The sequence below is a fragment of the Notolepis coatsorum genome (assembly GCF_963971535.1).
Source record: "Notolepis coatsorum genome assembly, chromosome: 6".
Lineage (NCBI taxonomy): Eukaryota > Metazoa > Chordata > Actinopteri > Aulopiformes > Paralepididae > Notolepis > Notolepis coatsorum.
Genome location: NC_140170.1, coordinates 44,148,688 through 44,167,094, shown reverse-complemented (window position 1 = coordinate 44,167,094; position 18,407 = coordinate 44,148,688). Strand labels below are relative to the sequence as shown.

Genomic DNA, 18,407 nt, shown 5'->3' with positions numbered 1-18,407 from the left:
TATACTGAACTGAACAGCACTGACATATACTGAACTGAACAGCACTGACATACTGAACTGAACAGCACTGACATACTGAACTGAACAGCACTGACATATACTGAACTGAACAGCACTGACATATACTGAACTGAACAGCACTGACATACTGAACTGAACAGCACTGTCATACTGAACAGCGCAGATATCACTGACATACTAAACACAGCACTGACGTACTGAACTGAACAGCACTGACATACTGAATAGGGGTGGACGATACATCGATCCAGATCGATACATCGATCTAATTATCAATGATCCAATAGGATCGATGCAACATAAAAAGATTGGTTCATATCGATCCTCTTACGATCATCAAGCGAGATGTGAAAACAAACCATCTGGCAGAGTCAGGTTAGCGGGATGGCTATACGCCCAACAACTGCAGCAGAAATAGGCTCTGTCACCGTGGACAAACGTATCCGGGTCTATCCCAATACGAAGCTGTGGATGACGGGAGAGGTGCAGCGTCTGCTCAGAGAGAGGGACACCGCCTTCAGGTCTGGAGATAAGGAGCTATACAGCACTGCCAGAGCCAACCTGAAGCGAGGTATCAAGAGGTCCAAGGCCGACTACAAGGGGAAGATTGAGGACTGCTTCCAGAGCAACAACACCAGACGGGTATGGCAGGGGGTCCAACAGATGACCAACTACAAACCCAGCCACTCCTCAGCCAACGAGGGGGACCCTCAGCTGGCGGAGGAGCTGAACTCCTTCTTTGCACGATTCGAGGCGGACGGAAACAGCCACACTGCACATCAACGCCACCCCCGAGGTGTTGCCGACAGAAGCAGCCTCACCACACTCGCCAGCCCTCAGCAGCATCATCCTCACGGAGCACGAGGTGAGACGCACACTGAAGGGAGTGAACCCGAGGAAAGCAGCAGGGCCGGACGGTGTCGTGGGACGGGTGCTGAAAGACTGCGCCGACCAGCTGACGGGGGTCTTCACTAAGATCTTCAACCAGTCCCTGTTCCCGGCCATCGTCCCACCCTGCCTGAAAACCTCCATAATCATCCCGGTCCCGAAGAAGAACTCCATCAGCTGCCTGAACGACTACCGTCCAGTCGCACTCACCTCCCTACCCATGAAGGTCTTTGAAAAGACACTCAAGCCCCACATCATCTCTAGCCTCCCACCCGGACTAGACCCCCTACGCACAGCTGCTCTTCGTGCACTTCAGCTCGGCATTCAATGCCATCCTACCTGTAACTGAGGGGTACAATTCCCTGACTGTATTGATAAGTATGGTATTATTAAACCACTACCGCTTGTACTTTAACTTCTGGCCATCCAGTACATGATATAGATATGATGAACACTTTCCCACCTGATGAAACGAAGTCCACACAAATGTATAAATCGAATATTTTATATAGCAAAGGGTATATACAACGTTCACTTAATGACATTTATGATTTGAAATGCACTTGTAAGGCAAATGAGTATTCGTAGGTAAATCAACATTGAATGTCCAATCTCTGGTTACGCAGGGAGCAAGTATACAACCTGGTTCTTTAGGGAACTATAGCGATGGTACTTAAATGATTATAGCTGGATACACTAAAGGGGGGGTCCTGCTGGTTGTAAGACAGTAGGGGGGGTTAGGCGCACGGTGCCCACAGAACCTCGGTCCACAGATGAATACAGCTGGACCCTCTGGTGGACGGTAGCTGCCGGTCCACAACGAAGAGACGTGAGGCGACCTCACTCGGGGTAGAGCGCCGTCTCACCTGGACTCCTCTCGGGGGGGTAGTTCCAACACTCAGCAGTGTTGGCCGTTATCCATGGAATAATCAAAGCACCCAAAGCATGTAGATAATCCAAGCCGTGGAAGGCTCGCCGTCGTCCGGGTAAAGTAATCCAATGTACAGGTCCACTCGTCCTGGCCCGGAGCTCCTCGGATGCAAGCACCACACGTGGTCTGCCCAGCCTGGTTAAGACTCCAGATAACGTCAGGAACGATGGGGGTACTGCTCACTTTATAACTCTAACCGAACGATGCACCATACATAATAGACTATTATTAACTTAATAGAAATACGTCCCACTCGACGGTATAGTGCCAAACTATGACAATTCAACTATTAATCCACACGATGTCTCAATGCCTATTCTGAGGCCAAGTAGGCCTTACTGCACCACACGTGCGTCGTGGGTGAGGCTTCGCGTCTGTTACTAGGTTGGAGGGTAAAGGACTAATGGACTAAAAGAAAGTTCTACTTTACTTGCGCCATATATATATGCGCTGTGAACAAATAGTACCATTCGTATTTCGCCAGACGTATTCCTACGCGGAACCGGGCTTGTAACGACATGTTTGTCGGCACGATTGAACTTGAACCAAGGGGCATGGCTGCTGGTGCCAGGTTCTCGTCCAATGGTAGAATGAAACTATTATGGGCTGTTAGTAGACTAAAGGGATATTCAGTGCATATTGTACAAGGAATATACAGGGGATATCAAACGATATACAAATACTATTAAATATATATCCATAAATAAATATATATATTCGGTTTAATCTGATCCTTCACAACACTACCTGACAGACTAGTGCCTAAACGCCTATATCTTGGACTAAACCACCCCCTCTGCCGGTGGTCCAAGGACTTCCTGTCTGACCGCCCCCAGAGGGTCAGGATAGGCCCCCACACCTCCACAGCCATCAGCCTCAGCACCGGATCCCCCCAAGGCAGCGTGCTGAGTCCCTTATTTTACTCCATTTACACCCACGACTTCACCGCAGTCCACCCCAGCAACACCATCATCAAGTTCGCTGACGACACCACCGTGGTGGGCTGTATCTCAATAGGTGACGAGACTGCGTACCGCGATGAGGTAGAGCAGCTATCAGCCCTGTGCAAAATCAACAACCTGCAGCTGAATAAGCTAAAAACCCAGGAGATAATCGTGGACTACAGGAGGAAGAAGACCGACATACAGCCCCTGTACATCGACGGGGGAGGCGTGGAGAGAGTCTGTCATGAAATTCCTGGGCGTCCACCTGGAGGATGACCTGACCTGGAGAACCAACACCAAGGCGATCGTGAAGAAGGCACAGCAGAGACTCTACTTCCTGAGAATACTGAGGAATTACCACCTCAGACAAGACCTGCTTGTGTCCTTTTACCGCTGCTCCGTGGAAAGCATCCTCACCTACTGCATCAACGTGTGGTTCCTCAGCTGCACAGCCGCAGAGAGGAAGGCGCTCCAGAGGGTTGTCAACTCGGCCCAAAAAAATCATCGGATGCCCTCTCCCCTCACTGGAAGAACTATATAACTCCTGCTGTCTTAAAAAGGCAGTCAAAATACTTAAGGACCCACACCACCCTGGCAACAAACACCTCATACGGCTGCGCTCGGGCAGGCTTTTCAGCGTCATGCCCATCCGGACTTCAGTTTTTATCCCAGGGCCATAAAAGCTCAAATTTAAAGCAACAATCTCCCCTGCACCAAGGGAATAGTGCAATCTTCTTTTATACCCCCCTGTTTATGTCTATTATGTCTCACTCTTGTCTTTATTATTTTAATACTGTGTTTTAGGACTGTGTTGTTATTATCTAGGACTGTGTGACTGTTGGCATCTAGGGCTGCATTTTAAATTGCGTTGTACCATTCTTGTGACAATGACAATAAAGATCATTCATTCATGTGAAACGCCCGTGTGTGAAGACGTTACAGCAGGGCTCCAGAGTGCGCCTATTTGGTTGCATTTTGCGACCCGAAATAAGTCCCTGCTTTTTTCCCCTGCAACGGGTCCAATGCATCTAACATGCTTTGCATCCTCGCCATTCCTGTATGCCTAACGAACCCTGCACAGAGAAAATAGCGGAGTTCCATTAGTGAGGAAAGGGGGGGGCTGAGGCTTTCTCTCCCTCTCTCTACATTCAATGATTTTAAGTAGCAACACGTTACACTATCAAAACTAACTGGATAGTTGATGATAATAACAGGGTTCGTACGGGTGCTGGAAATCCTTGAAAATGCATGTATTTCAATGTGCTGTTTTCAAGGTTTTAAATGTGCTTGAATTGTGTATAAAGTGCTGGAAAGTTATTGAAATTGTAATTGCACTTTATACTTTCATAATAAATCGCTATTGACTGAATAGTTTGGTTTTTAGATTAAGAAATAAAATAAGTCGGAGCGACTCGAGCAAGCCTAATTGCGTTCGCCTTTCACGCAAAATGAAATGTGGCTGGGCTCGACCCGTAGTGTTTTAATGAGCTCTGGCTTGGCGATATAAAATATAATTCATGGTTAAAACATCCCAGAGTAGCCGTGTGCAAAATATGCAGAAAGATTTTTACCATGGGGGAGAGTGCACTTTCGAGCCACATGAAAGGTGAGCCAATGAGCCATGGGTGTTATTAACGTGTCTTGGCCTGGCTCGCCAGGTACTACTAAGTTTGAGACTACAAGTGCTCCACACCTGTCTCCGTAAATGTTCGTTATAAAAATACCACTTCAATAATCGAAATAGTCAAGTAACAGGCAGAATACACGATTTGAATTACAAACTTGTGTTTACCGCACTCTTTTCACCGCAGTGTTTTGAAATAGGCAGCATGTAGCCCTAGCCTAACGTTAGCTAATTCCCTTCCATGTATTTCAAAACATGAAAACTTGTTGTGTATTGAAATGGTATTTAATTTTTATAACGGAACATTTACGGAGACTGGTGTGGAACTTGTGTGGGGCAGTTGTAGTCTGGAACGCAGTAACGTACTGTATATGTGTCATGTATGTCATAAATGTTTTTTTTTTATCCACTTTTTCTCCCATTTTTCTATATTTTTCTCCCATCCCAATTTCGTATCATCCAATTCAACCCTCCCCTGTCACGAACGCTGTTTCTTGCCTCCCACAAGCCGGCTGCAATGTGGACTAAGTCATACATAGCACAAGTCCCCTCCGGTACTTGAGGTAACAGCAGTCGCATCTTTTCACCTGCGCAGCTCGATCTCTCAGTGTCGAGGAGTAACGCGTGGGAGGCTCACGCTGCCCCCGACACTTCCTGATTCTACTGCGCAGGCGCACCAACCGACTTGTAGGAGTCGCTTGTTCACAACGTTCGATCCCCACCCTTCAGTTTTCCCTCCCCGTAATACGGCCAATGTGTATTACTGCGGACGACCAGCTAAACTGAAAACAATGTGGAGAGCTGGATTCGAACACGCGAATCCTAGCGTCTCCACACTGGTGGCGAGTGCCTTGCCCACTACACCACCTAGCCGCCCTTGTATGTCATAAATGTTATGATGAATTGAAAATGGGGCACCCTGATGTAAACAAGACGAAAGTCTTTCATTATCCATGTAATTTGCTGTAAAGTTCACCTTCGCTGTTAGATTGCATATTCCATAAATTAACATGCTAAAATTGGCCTGGCTCGTCACGTTTGATTGATTGAAAACTTTATTAACAGATTGCAGAATGGGTACAATACAGTACGGCTCAATACACACAATTGTTAAGGATGCAGACCAGAGAAAGACTTTCGTCTTGTTTACATCAGGGTCCCCCATGTTCAATTCATCATGACATTTATGACATATACAACATACGTACTGCATAACACATCGGCTCAGCCAGGTTATATATGATGCCAAGTCTACATAATTTTGGTTGTTTATAGCACAATAACATCTGATTTAATGTGATGGAAGAAGTGAAAGAATCATTTTGAGTAAATATTTAATTTACCACAGCCGCATAAGATGCTGGAAAATCTTGAAAATGCACCTTGAAAATGCTTAAAGTGCTTGCATTTTGCCTTGGAAAAGGTGTACAAACCCTGTAATAAACATTTAAATTCATTAGCTGAAATATTCTAAAATCATTAAGTCTGCTATAAACCTTTCTGTGTGTGCGTGCACGTGCATTCACGTCTCATCTCTGGTCTTCGGAAATACCAGATGAGGTCAGAGGAGTTTAATGGTATTTACTGAGGATGGCCAGATAATATTGATATTTAAACATAAAAAATACATAATAAATGTATACATGATCATGCAACATAAAGTAAATTGTTGTAGGAACGGTTTGGGAGAGAGAGGTAGGGAGGGGTTTTATGTCTGGAAGAAAAATGTCAAATAATATTTTCGTTGCCTTTTTTGAGTTTATCTAAATGTTACTGATTGTGTTAAACGGGCATATGATATAGTCTCATAATATCGATCGCAGGCACCTGAATCGTATCGTATCATATCATGGCAGACTTTGTGATATCGGCAAATATCGTATCGTTGTCCAAAGAATCGATATCGTACCGTGATGAAACTGGTGATTCCCACCCCTAATACTGAACTGAACACCACTGACTCACTGAAGAGAACAGCACTGACACACTTCATACCATCATTTGTGTTTTAACTATCCGCTCATATTGTCTTGTACTCCAATTATCTGTTCATATGTGAACTTTGTACCTTAGAACGGGGGGAAAGGCGGAGTATATGAGAGAGACCTATGGCTCTGACAGCTCTAAACATATAAATGTCTATATTATGTGTACCAGTGATAATCAAACCGTAAACCAAGAGGCCTATTGAGATGTTGGATCCTAATATGAAAAACTATGATTTAATGTTCTATGCCATACCTTGACTTTGTCTATTTTATGCTCGTTTTATACTTTATATCTGCACTTTATGCATTGCTTTGATCTGCTAATTTTATGTCTGTTTTTTTTTTACTGCTATGATGTGAAGCACTTTGAGCTGCAATTCCTGTATGAAAGGTGCTATACAAATAGTTTATTATTATATTCTATGATTAAAAAAAAAAAAAAATACAATAAGAAATAAAAGAAAAAGGTGTGACCCTGGGACCGAACATACATACATCATACATACATCAAACATAACATTGTAAAATGTCAAAGGCTTAGGTGTCAAATAGAGTGTGTGTAGGACCGCAATGGAAATAAGCTGTAAGCTTTATTGCGTTTTTATCCTTTTGATAATGGTGGGCCTTATATGTATACTTGTATATGTTTCATTATCAATAAAGATCTCTATCTATATCTATCTACACAGGGAACCCAGAAGATGCAGCAGCTCGTGCTACAGCTTCAGAAAAGGATGGGGACATCAAGCGCGTCTCCACTAAGGAATGGGCGCGGTCCACAGGCTACAACCCTGTCAAACTCTTCAACAAGGTACCTCACAGGCAAATGTAAACGCATACCTTACAGTCCCTTGTAGGGCTGTCAAAATCAGCCTAAAATGCCTATTCATTCCAAAAAAATTATTAACACATAGGTTCGAACCATTCAAATATCTATTATTGCACTTAATCCACAAAAGGGCAAACCAATGCAACGTGAGCCATTGTGAGGAGAAATTGTTGCTAGATTGAGAACAGGCTGTCTCGGAGCAAGATCAAGTGAAAAGTTGACTGTACATGGAACGGACATTCATACACGGCAATACGCCTCCGACACTGTTTGCTCGAGAGGCATAATCCATCACTGTGTAATATTACTCTTTTTAGCTGTGCCCTGATGTTTCTCTGGCAGACTGAACACTCATCATCAAAGACACTTGCATAGCTGAATAAGGTGCTTGGGTGGAGCAGAATTGATTGGAGGATCAAGAAAAGAGGGCAGGGTTTGAGATGGGTAAATTCCAGACTGATATGGAATATATTACTTCATTGTACTTAGGTTGTACTTTAGTCTGTATATTGTGTAGTTATTCTTCTTTTACTTACTTTTTTACTGTATGAAGCACATTCTCAGGGACTCATACAGAACCAAGCATTTCACTGTAATGTACATGTACCTTATACGTGATGAATAAAAACAAACTTGAACTTTAATAATAATAATAATAATAATAATAATAAGGAGCAGGTGTGGGCATCTGAGAGGAGACTTATTGAACACCAGCGGTTGGTTGAAGATGCTGCTCAGGGCTGGTGTGACTTCCTGTTCTTGTGTTTGATTGGCTGTAGCTTTTCAAAGATGACATCATGTACCTGCTGACCATGGACAAGCTGTGGAAGAAGAGGAAAGCTCCGCTACCGCTGGACTGGCAACAGCTGGAGAAACATGGTCTCTGTCTCTCTCTTCATCTTTCTCTCTCTCGCTCTCTCTCTCAAAATATTTCATAATGAAAGCTCCTCTACTGCTAGACTGGCAACAGCTGAGATAACCATGGTATCTCGCTCTCTGTTGGTCTGGTCTGTCTGTCTCTCTGAATCTGTCATAACAGCCCAATCTCACTTAAAATATGTAAATAAAGTACTAATTGTCCACAGGAACATCATTTTATTGTTATAGCATCTGCAATGATTGTTGGTTCTACTTGGCTCGTTTTGGACCTTTTCTGATACAATACATAAATATATTACTTTGGCTATAACATAACCTACATTATGTACCTTTTTTCCTGTGATTGATTAGTACTTTATTAAAATGTTCTGTGTTGATCATAATGACAGTGGAAAGCATTACTGCTAGACTGGCAACAGCTGGGAGAACCATTATATCTGTTGTACTGATCACTAGTCGCAACGCAGTTGGAGAGGTTTGACTTTGTGATTCTAAAATTCAGTTTATCTCTGTCTGTCCCCTACCCAAACCGCCTCGCCCTTTGTATGTGTGCGTGCATGGGTCTGAATCTGTGTGTCCTTGTGTTCGTGTGTCTTACCCCAGCCTGTCCTCAGAAGGAGTGTCCACGCTCGGGGCTGAAGGACCAGCAGGTGTTTGGTGTGTGGGGCTACTGTCAGCTCTTCCAGCACAGCGTGGAAACTCTCCGCTCACAGCTGAAGGAGAAGGGCGATGCGGCCGAGCTGGTCTGGGACAAGGTCCGTATAAAGACACACGCGCACACACGCACACACACGCACACACACAGACACACACACACACACAGGGGAGGATTAGATGTAGAACAGCAGTTCATCTGTCCACTATCACTTTTGTTAAAGGGGCACTTCACCAAAAAACTATTCTGATTTATTTGGTACATAATCTCAACACATTTTCGCACATTAATTTAGTTATGTTATTGAGAGTAATTAGTTTGAATATGGCCATCACCAGTGGCATATAGAATCATTGTGTCGTGATAGTTACAGTTTACGTTCAATGTCCCAGATGACATCACTTTTGGCCATATTCAAACAAATATACTCTTAATAACATAACTAAATGAATATGTGCAAAACTATGAGATTATGTGCAAAATAAATCTGCATTGTTTTTGGAGATGTGCCTCTTTAAATGTATGGTGACAAACCTACATTACATGAAACTAATTGGTACTGTAGTAGCCACTTGTCAAAGAAATCAAAGCGCACATTGGACCAGAAAGGCACTACAAAAAGCGGGGCGTTCTTGAACGTAAATAAGGAAGTACGTGCACACAGAGAGAGAGGGAGAAACATGTTTTCTAAGGAACAACCAGTTTGTTAGCACAACCAGGAGGGTAGATTTTTATATATATATTCTTTTTTTAATGTAAAAAAGAAAAGAAAAAAAAGTAAGCTATGCTCAGGGACATGGGGGTTATGGAAGATATGTGCAGTAAATGTGAAGTAATATTATTTTCAAATGTGAGCAGATCACCCACTGTGCACATGTAGACACAAAACTAAATGGAATGTTTCCATGTTAAATTGTGGAACCTGTAGCTTCAATGTGCTGGCTTTATTTATGGATGGATTGGATACGCACATGTGCACACACACTTACAAATACACACTTGAATACATGTAGCGAGTACTGGCGACATGTATTTTGAATGGCTGATCTATATCTGTGTTGTTCCTCTACCCTGGTGTTGCCAGGACGAGCCTCCAGCCATGGACTTTGTTACGTCTGCTGCCAACCTGCGCATGCACATCTTCAGCATGAACATGAAGAGTCGCTTTGACATCAAGTGTAAGTTGGCTTATAGGACGTTAGTTACATAAGAGCGAATGCAAAGTTAGGGTTGCCCTCTCTTTAATCGATTGGTTTGGTTTTAGCCTACAGTGAAGTCGGTGAAATAAACTACCGGTAGTCAATTAGTCGACAAATCCTATGACTGTTAGTTGAAATAAGAATTTCTTTAGTAGAAGACAGCCCTAGCAAATTACAAGATTCTCTTAAATACATTATGTCATTGCCAAGTTGTTTTAAGATCACAGTGCTCCTAAGCCTCTGGGGAAAGAACTTTAATGTAGGATTCCTTCCTTCTGAGTTTTTAAATGGGTTGGGGATGGATTTATAGGCAGAATCTGATAAAAATGTTGTGAGTCATGTCATACATTTATCATGTTTGTTTATTGTTTGCAGCCATGGCGGGTAATATCATCCCTGCCATCGCTACAACCAATGCTGTCATCGCTGGGCTCATCGTCTTGGAGGGCCTGAAGATCTTGTCTGGGGAATTTGAAGCCTGTCGCACGGTTAGTTATCTACTGCTAGTCTGCTACTTTATCCTTAACTACCATACATAACCTTATACCTGGCTTAAGGGGGCATTTTCCCATCATTTGGGATCTAAATGAATAATGGGGACAACAATTTTTGTAATTGCTCCAGTATTGCGAGAGATCGCTTTGTAATCACATGGGACATTCATGCACGTCAAAGTACGTCCACTAAAAGTTCATGCCTTTGGCACTAGTGTTGCACAATACACGGATACTAGAAAAGTATTGTGACACCCAGCTGCTAAAAACGGTTCAATACTCCATTTTATTAGTATCGATACTTTTAGAATAATAAGCCGGATGTGGTATTTTCTACGAGTTGAGTGGATGCGTGACTTGCGCCGCACCTGTGTGTGTTTTGTGTGTGAGAGAGAGATGGCGCACACTTTGCATAGTGGGCGTGTCGACAGTGTCGACTGAGCATAGGGAAAATAGTCCCAGACATCCCCGAATGTTGAACGTTTCTGAATGGACGTTTGGATTAAACCAAGTTGTATGCAGTGATGAACAAAGTTGTATGCAGTGATTAACAGTCTTTCCCAGTGGAACACAAGTTACTTAACGTTACACAGGTCATGCTCCAGTATGTATGCTTAGCTTGCTTGCTAACGTTAGATGGCAGGAGCCGTCTGCCAACAAAAATGTTTCAGCAAATTTATTCACAACCAGGGGTTCCCAACCTTTTTTCCCCCAGGGACCCCCAAACATCTCTGATGAAATTCCTGGACCCCCCTCCTCATAAAATACCATAAAATACTTTTTTTTGTCATTTTAATAACACACTGCTTATACACAGGCATATGCATCATAATTAGACCCACTATGCTTCTTTGACTTGTGCCTTCAATCAACAAATCTCATCTTGCACCATATGTATTTCAAAATGTTGGCCAATATTCAAATCCTGTATTCATCCTCTCAAATCAGGCCCTAATGGTGAACGGTTTGCATTTATGTTGAATGAAATAAGAATCCACTGCAGTAAAAATATCCTCACCTCGAGTGGTGGTAGTAAGGTTGACTGCCATGAGAATGTCCTGCTTCAGATCCTCATTTTCGATATACTGCACATAAACAATGAGCACAGCCTCGTCTACGACAGTTGTAGTTTCATCAAGTTGTATGGCAAATGGACCCTTTCTAAGCTTTTCTGACAGCTGCTGCTCGCAATCACTTGACATCTTATCAATTCGGTCTTTCACTACATTGTTCGAGAGTGGTACTGATTTTAGTTTATCCGCCACCTGTGGGCCGCACAGTTTCTTTTTTCTTTTTTTTAACTTTGGCCATTCCGCTGGCTCTTTTTTGCGTTTATCGCATTTACTCTGGTCAAGGATGACCGACAGAAACAGGCTGAATGGGGTACAGATGGGGGGAAGACACTCTGGGAAAGGCACGGCTGCAGTCCGGGATTCGAACTCGCTAAACCCCAGATCCGTGACGAGCACGGTTGTCCCCGGCGCCGAAATAGCGCTCGAGGTACGCGGTGAGCTACTGGAGCTCCCCGGGCCGCACAGTTTCTAAACCATTTTGATGCAGGCTGGTTTGATGAGCTGCTCGCCAATATTGTGCGGTTTCTTTGCTTTTGCAATTAAAAGCGAACACTCAAAGGAGGCTTCGGTAGCCTTCTGTAAATCACTGCCACCCCTGCTCCACGCTACTCTAACATCAACGGGCTTGTTCGCCTTGAGAGACTGTTCTTTCCTCCGAAAAAAGTCTGGATCCTTCCCAACGGTTTCTGGGTGCTTAGACGCCTGATGTCTCTTCAGCTTGCTGGGCTTCAGGCTCGAGTTTGCCAACTTTTCTCCACAAATCACACACTCAGGTCGTTTGTCTGGTCCCTCAGTGAAGCCCATGGTGATGTAATTTTCGCGATTGCTGTAGGTCCTAACTTTTTTTGCAGATGAGCTGCCGTCATCTCCTTTTCGTTTGTCACACATTTTCGCCTCTGGCGGCTGACTGCAGACGAGCCGAGAAAGTTAACTAGCGTGCTAGGCTAGCTACGGAAAGTGATACAGTCAAACTGATTCGCGTTTTAGCAGCTACCCGGTAGCCTACTGTTAACGTTCAAAAATCATGTCTAGATGTTTATTTATTTATCTTTATTTTTTATTGTAGTGGAGAGACTATTCATGTTTCTGATGATACAAATATGCTAACCCCAGGTTGGGAATCACTGATCCAAACGATATTGAAGACTCCTGTGACCAGTAAGTAACTAAGTTCAGGGGAGGAAACTAACTTTTTCGCTTACCAGCCAACTGGCGAGTAGATGATTTTTTACCAGCCAAAAATAAATCGCTAATTGTGATAACTACTTCTTTGTATGTCTTCGTCTAAATTGATTTTCAATCATAGTGTCTCTACTCTTTAAAATATTTATTAGCATAAAACATTAATAACAGTGTCTCTACTCTTCACAATATTAGCATAAAATATATTAACATGAAAGAGGGAACTATTCTGGACTGGGCAGTGAAAGATGCTGGGTTGGGCTGGTCTAGGTTGGACTGGGTTGGCCAGTGAAAGCTGCTGGGCTGGACTGGGTTAGGCTGTGCTGGGTTGCACTGGACTGGGTTGGGCTGGACAAGAGATGCTGGAATGGACTGGACTAAATATTGGATTGAGCGGGGCATTGTGAGTGTTCATTTTCCCCCTTCCTCTCACAAACTTCCTACAATTGTTTTATGTTGCATGATGATCATGAATACATTTTTTATGTATTGTATTTTTTATGTTTAAATATCAACATTATCTGTCCATCCTCAGTAAATACTATCAATATAATACATCTGGTCTTTTCAAACGCACACACACAGACACACAGAATGCCCCTCCACCAGTCCCCACACAGAAAGGTAGACTGTCCCCCCCCCTCCTTCTCCTCTCCGTCTCCTGTTCTCTCTCAGGGTTAGCTGCTTAGCTTAGTTAGCGTAAGCAACTAACGTAATTTAGGCATTTAACGCGACGTGGGCATAAAGGAATGGCGACGATGCAAAGCATGTTAGATGCATTTGACCCGTTGCGGGAAAAACTACACAGACTTATATCGGGTCGCAAAATAGGCGCTCTGTAGCCCTGCTGTGCTGTACAGAGCTACACGGCGTTTCACACTACTATCCGTATCGCAATATGAACCGATCGTTTTTTGTTTTGTTTACTACTCGCCAGTGTGGCGAGTGGTCTTCATGAATCACTCGCCAAACATAGAAAATACTCTCATTCGGCGAGTAAAATGGCCTAATTTCCTCCCCTGACTAAGTACGTCTAACTTTTCCTAACCATTTTGTGGCCGCAACATTTGCTACGCAATATGCGCCGATGTGCTACATTAAATGTGCACTATGTGCAAGCTTTTCACTCACATTTGCGACTAAACAGTGAACCGGAAAAAATATTTAGGAGCAGATAAGTACTGATAAGTACTGCACAACACACTATCTCACCTTGACAGTCAGAAGGGGGGCTATGTGAGATTGCCTATAGTTCAGCTTTCAACACCATAGTCCCCACCAGACTGGTTGACAAGCTGATCGATCTGGGTCTGAGCTCTGCCATGAGCGCCTGGATCCTGGACTTTCTAAGTGACAGGCCCCAGGCGGTCAGGGTGGGGGGTCATACCTCCAGCAAAATCACCCTGAGAATCGGGTCCCCCCAGGTAGGGGTGGACGGTATGGTCTAAAATTTATATCACGGTATAATTTGAAGCATAGACGGTAACGGTATATATCACGGTATCAGTGTTTCTGTTAGAATAATTTTTTTTGCCTGATAGGCAGGCTATATAAAGAATGACATCCTCAAGGCATGTAGATTTATAATATTTTAACTTAAAACTAGGCAACTTTTGCGTATAAAGTCATTATATTCCAAATAAAATAAGTCCAGAGTCGAGACTCCTGCTCCCATTGCAAACAGCGGGGCTGGATTTCGCTAGAAGCATATGTAGCTGCAGAGCCGCAGAGCGAATTGAATTGAATAAGAATTGAGACAAAGGTGCCACTCATCCTCAGCTTTAAGAATTGACAATTGTGTCAACAAATTGACACGTGTCAACAAATTGACACATGTGTCAACAAATTGACACACAAAATGCTTAGAGACGATGGGGGTCAGAACGGCGCAAGGGTGGGGGGGCGCTGTTTGACGGGCCTGTGACCAGACCTGAAAGAGCCACTGGCTCTGCGGCTCTGCAGCTGCATGCTATTCGCAAATCCACTGCTGCACGCCTTCCTCCCGGCTCCCGCTGCTGCCGTCGTTATCATAACCAGTGTTGCGTTGTTATTATGGACTGAGCCGGCACGCAGGATAATGACGCCGCGCGCACGCACGCGCGGCCCCGCGCGCATGCGCATATGTTCCCTCGCGCACAATAATACACTTTGTTTGTATAGCCTTTCATACAGAAACTGCAGCTCAAAGTGCTTCACAACAGAAGAAAGACATAAGGCATAAAATGAGCACATAAAGTGCAGACATATAAAATCAGTTTTTCACATTAGGATCTAACATCCCAACAGGCAACCTTGTTTATGGTTTGATTCAGTTTTAATATAAATAATAAAAATAAAGAGAAGATTAATTAATTATCTACTCAGTCCCAAAGTTTGTGATGTAGATATGGAATGTCCCGGGTTGCTGCTGTTTGCAGAGTGTGTTGTTGTCCGGGGGTGAGTGGTGGTGGGTGGGGGGTTGAATCAAAACAGTTGTCAATTCGGAATTGACGGCTGTTTTGATTTGGCCCTTCGTTCGCCGTCGTTCACCTTTGGACGGCGGTGCACTCTGTGGGCAGCGGCAACTTGGGACGTTCCATATTTACATCACAAAGAGTCCCCTGCGTGGTTGAAGACACCAGCCTATAGCGGCTATTGTTATGATAATGCGAGGTAGCGCCGGGGCCCGGGAGGCAGGTAAACACAACGAGCCAAGTCGAGCGCAGCGCGTTCTCGCGAGCGCGTGCACGCGCTTCTGCTCAAATCTTTAATACTCAGTGAGGTAGCACACCGTGCTACCCCGTCCCATGAACAACGCATGCCTGATCATAACACTACACACATATCGTAATGTTTACAGCAAACTGTAGTTGATCACCAGGTATGTTTTATTAACGTAGAATAATTCATATAAGAAAAACGATAGGGAAATATCTTACCTTTCTCCACTGGTTAAAAATGCCAGGAACTGAAATTGAAACTTGCTGTGCGCCGCGGTGATATGTGTTTATTATGAAATGACCATTGCGTGTTGACACGCCCACTGCGCGAAGCCTCCTAAATAACTTTTTCCAGTTTGCACATATCTATTATCTATGACTAATTCTATCTATTTTTAGGGGCAAATGCGATTGAAATAGTCGCGCTGTGGTTACATGACGTCATTGCTATTTTAGAGCTGCTCTACCGGTTAAACGGTATAGTCAAAATCCATACCGTAGAGCAAATTAATACCGTTTATACCGTATACCGTTTATACCGTCCACCCCTACCCCCAGGGCTGCGTTCTGAGCCCCCTGCTGTATTCACTGTACACACATGACTGTGTGGCCAGGTTCAGCTCCAACTCCATAGTGAAGTTTGCGGACAACACTGTGGTAGTGGGGCTGATCTCTAACAATGACGAGAAGGCCTATCGGGAGGAGGTTGATGAACTGGCACACTGGTGCCAAGACAACAGCCTACTCCTGAACATTGGTAAAACCAAATAGCTGATCGTGGATTTTAGGAGAATACAGCAGGAGACACGCACGCCGTTGTGGATAAACGGGGCTATCATGGACAGGGTGAGCAGTTTCAAGTACCTGGGAGTCCACATCACAGAGGACCTGACATGGTCTACACACATATATTCTGTGGTGAAAAAGGCGAAACAGCGCCTCTATCACCTGAGACAGCTAAGGAAGTTCAGAGAAGATACTCCACTCCTATTCCGGGGCTGTAGAGAGCATTCTGACTGGAAACATCACTGCCTGGTTTGGAAACAGCATGGCAAAGAACAGGAAGGCACAGCAGAGCGTACTACGCAGGGTGTGAAATTAACGGGGGCTCGGGGCAAAATGCCAGTGAAAATGGACAAAATGCCCTCGAAAATCATTTAAGGGGGGCACAAAATGCCCCCGACAGTTTACTGGTGCGGGAGCTTGGTGCTGGATTAGCGAGAGGCGTGCAGCTGCGGAGCCGCATAGCTCACAGTTGTGCCCGCACAGTGCAGTACTCCAATTCAGCCATTGGCAATTCAGCCATTGGGTGGGTGGCGCTGCGGAGCGGTCCCCAGACCGGACCTGATAGTGCCGCTGGCTCTGCGGCTCTGCAGTTGCATACTATTGGGATGAGTTTATCGCTTCGTTGGGAGGCGAAGGTTGTCGTTGGTTTCACGCAGCGTTGGGGGGCCGGGGGGGACAAAAAGCCCCAAACAGTTTACTAATGATATATATATATATATATGGAGACATTATTAATGTCTAACATTACGTTATCAAACATAGTATAAAAATGTATATTACTATTTATTTAACCGACGAGTGAAAGACGTGATTTATTAAATCTGTTTTGATCAGACGCCGATGTCAACGTCACTCTCCCCACCCTCTCACATTAGCAGGTGAGCAGCTCACCAGCATTTGATGGCATTTTGAAGACAGACAAGATGGAGCGTTTTTTATCAAACTATAAAAACACGAAGGAAAAAGAGTCTGAGAAGCAGATTCCCCAGGTCCTCAAATAAAAAAAATTAAAGCGGAGTACGATGGAGTCGTGGGGATTAGACTGGGTAGGGGTTGAGGAGGATGCTACCGGTCAACATATCATTTATTGCAAAGCTTGTCGTGAGACTCCGGCTGCAAACACGGCTAGTGTTCGAGGAGCTTGTGTGGATATTTTTGTCCGCGGGACGAAGACTGTAAAAAAATTTGGATGTAAGGATGTTTAATAACCATTTTCATCATAAAAATGCATTGCCCCCGAAATACAAAAAAAAGCCCCCGAAAATCAATTAAGGGGGGAAAAAAAAGCCCTTGAATTTTTATTTCTAACCCTGGTACTACGGGTATTGCACTACCACCCCTGCAGGACTTATATAACAGGAGGTGCAAATCCAGAGCCTGCAGAATTATGAAAGACCCCCACCACCCCAACAACAGCCTGTTCAAGCTGCTGCGGTCAGGCAAGCCCCTACGGACGCATGCAAGAACTCCGGCTCAGCTTCTTCCCCCAGGCCATCAGAACACTGAACTCTCCACTCACAAGTAGGGATGCACCGAAAATTCGGCCACCGAAAATTATTGGCCGAAAATGGTTGGCTTTCGGCCGAAAGGGTTTTAGCACCGAAAATATATCACCGAATGTCAAAGAACAGGGATACGTAACGTTCATAACCGAAAGTGTTGTTGTGATGACGTAATCAAAACGCGTAACGTGAGCAGCTTGGCAGCTCTTCCTGCGTTCTGCAGCCTGTGATAACTAACTCAAGTCAAGAGTCAAGTCAAGAGTTTTAATTGTCACGGCATACAAGTATACAATGAAATGCGGGTGGTCTTGCCCGCAACGATGTGCAATACAGTGGTACAACATATAATAGAATCCAATAAAAAGAACAACATTGTGCAATAAACAGGTAACAGGTAACATGGTGTGACATCTCGGTATCTGTACATAGTTATTTACAGAGCATATAGGACATGCTAGGTAGTTTTGGTAGTGCAATACACTGTTCCTGTTATACTAATTTAAAGTGGCCTTTCCTTTTGGCCATAAGTGTGCGTGTGTGCCCGCTCATGTTAAAGTGTTAAGTGGCTGCTAGTGTGTGAGCGTGCACAGCGTGCGTGTCGTGTGTGTGCTCATGTGTGCTTATGTGTGGATAGTTCAGTGTTCTGTCTGTGGTACTCAATGTTCATTGTTCAAGACTCTTGATGGCCTGGGGGAAGAAGCTGAGCCTAAGCC

The 18,407-nt window shown here is 44.2% G+C and overlaps 1 protein-coding gene across 1 annotated transcript in view; it reads left to right on the top strand.

The window, feature by feature from the left end:
- Positions 1-18,407, top strand: part of uba2 (ubiquitin-like modifier activating enzyme 2) — a 44,671-nt gene that overhangs the window by 7,396 nt on the left and 18,868 nt on the right. Inside the window, exons 8-12 of the mRNA XM_084317175.1 lie at positions 7,086-7,207; positions 8,005-8,104; positions 8,708-8,859; positions 9,844-9,937; positions 10,334-10,446. Coding sequence (XP_084173301.1) covers positions 7,086-7,207; positions 8,005-8,104; positions 8,708-8,859; positions 9,844-9,937; positions 10,334-10,446 — 581 coding nt within the window. The remainder of the gene's footprint in view (positions 1-7,085; positions 7,208-8,004; positions 8,105-8,707; positions 8,860-9,843; positions 9,938-10,333; positions 10,447-18,407) is intronic.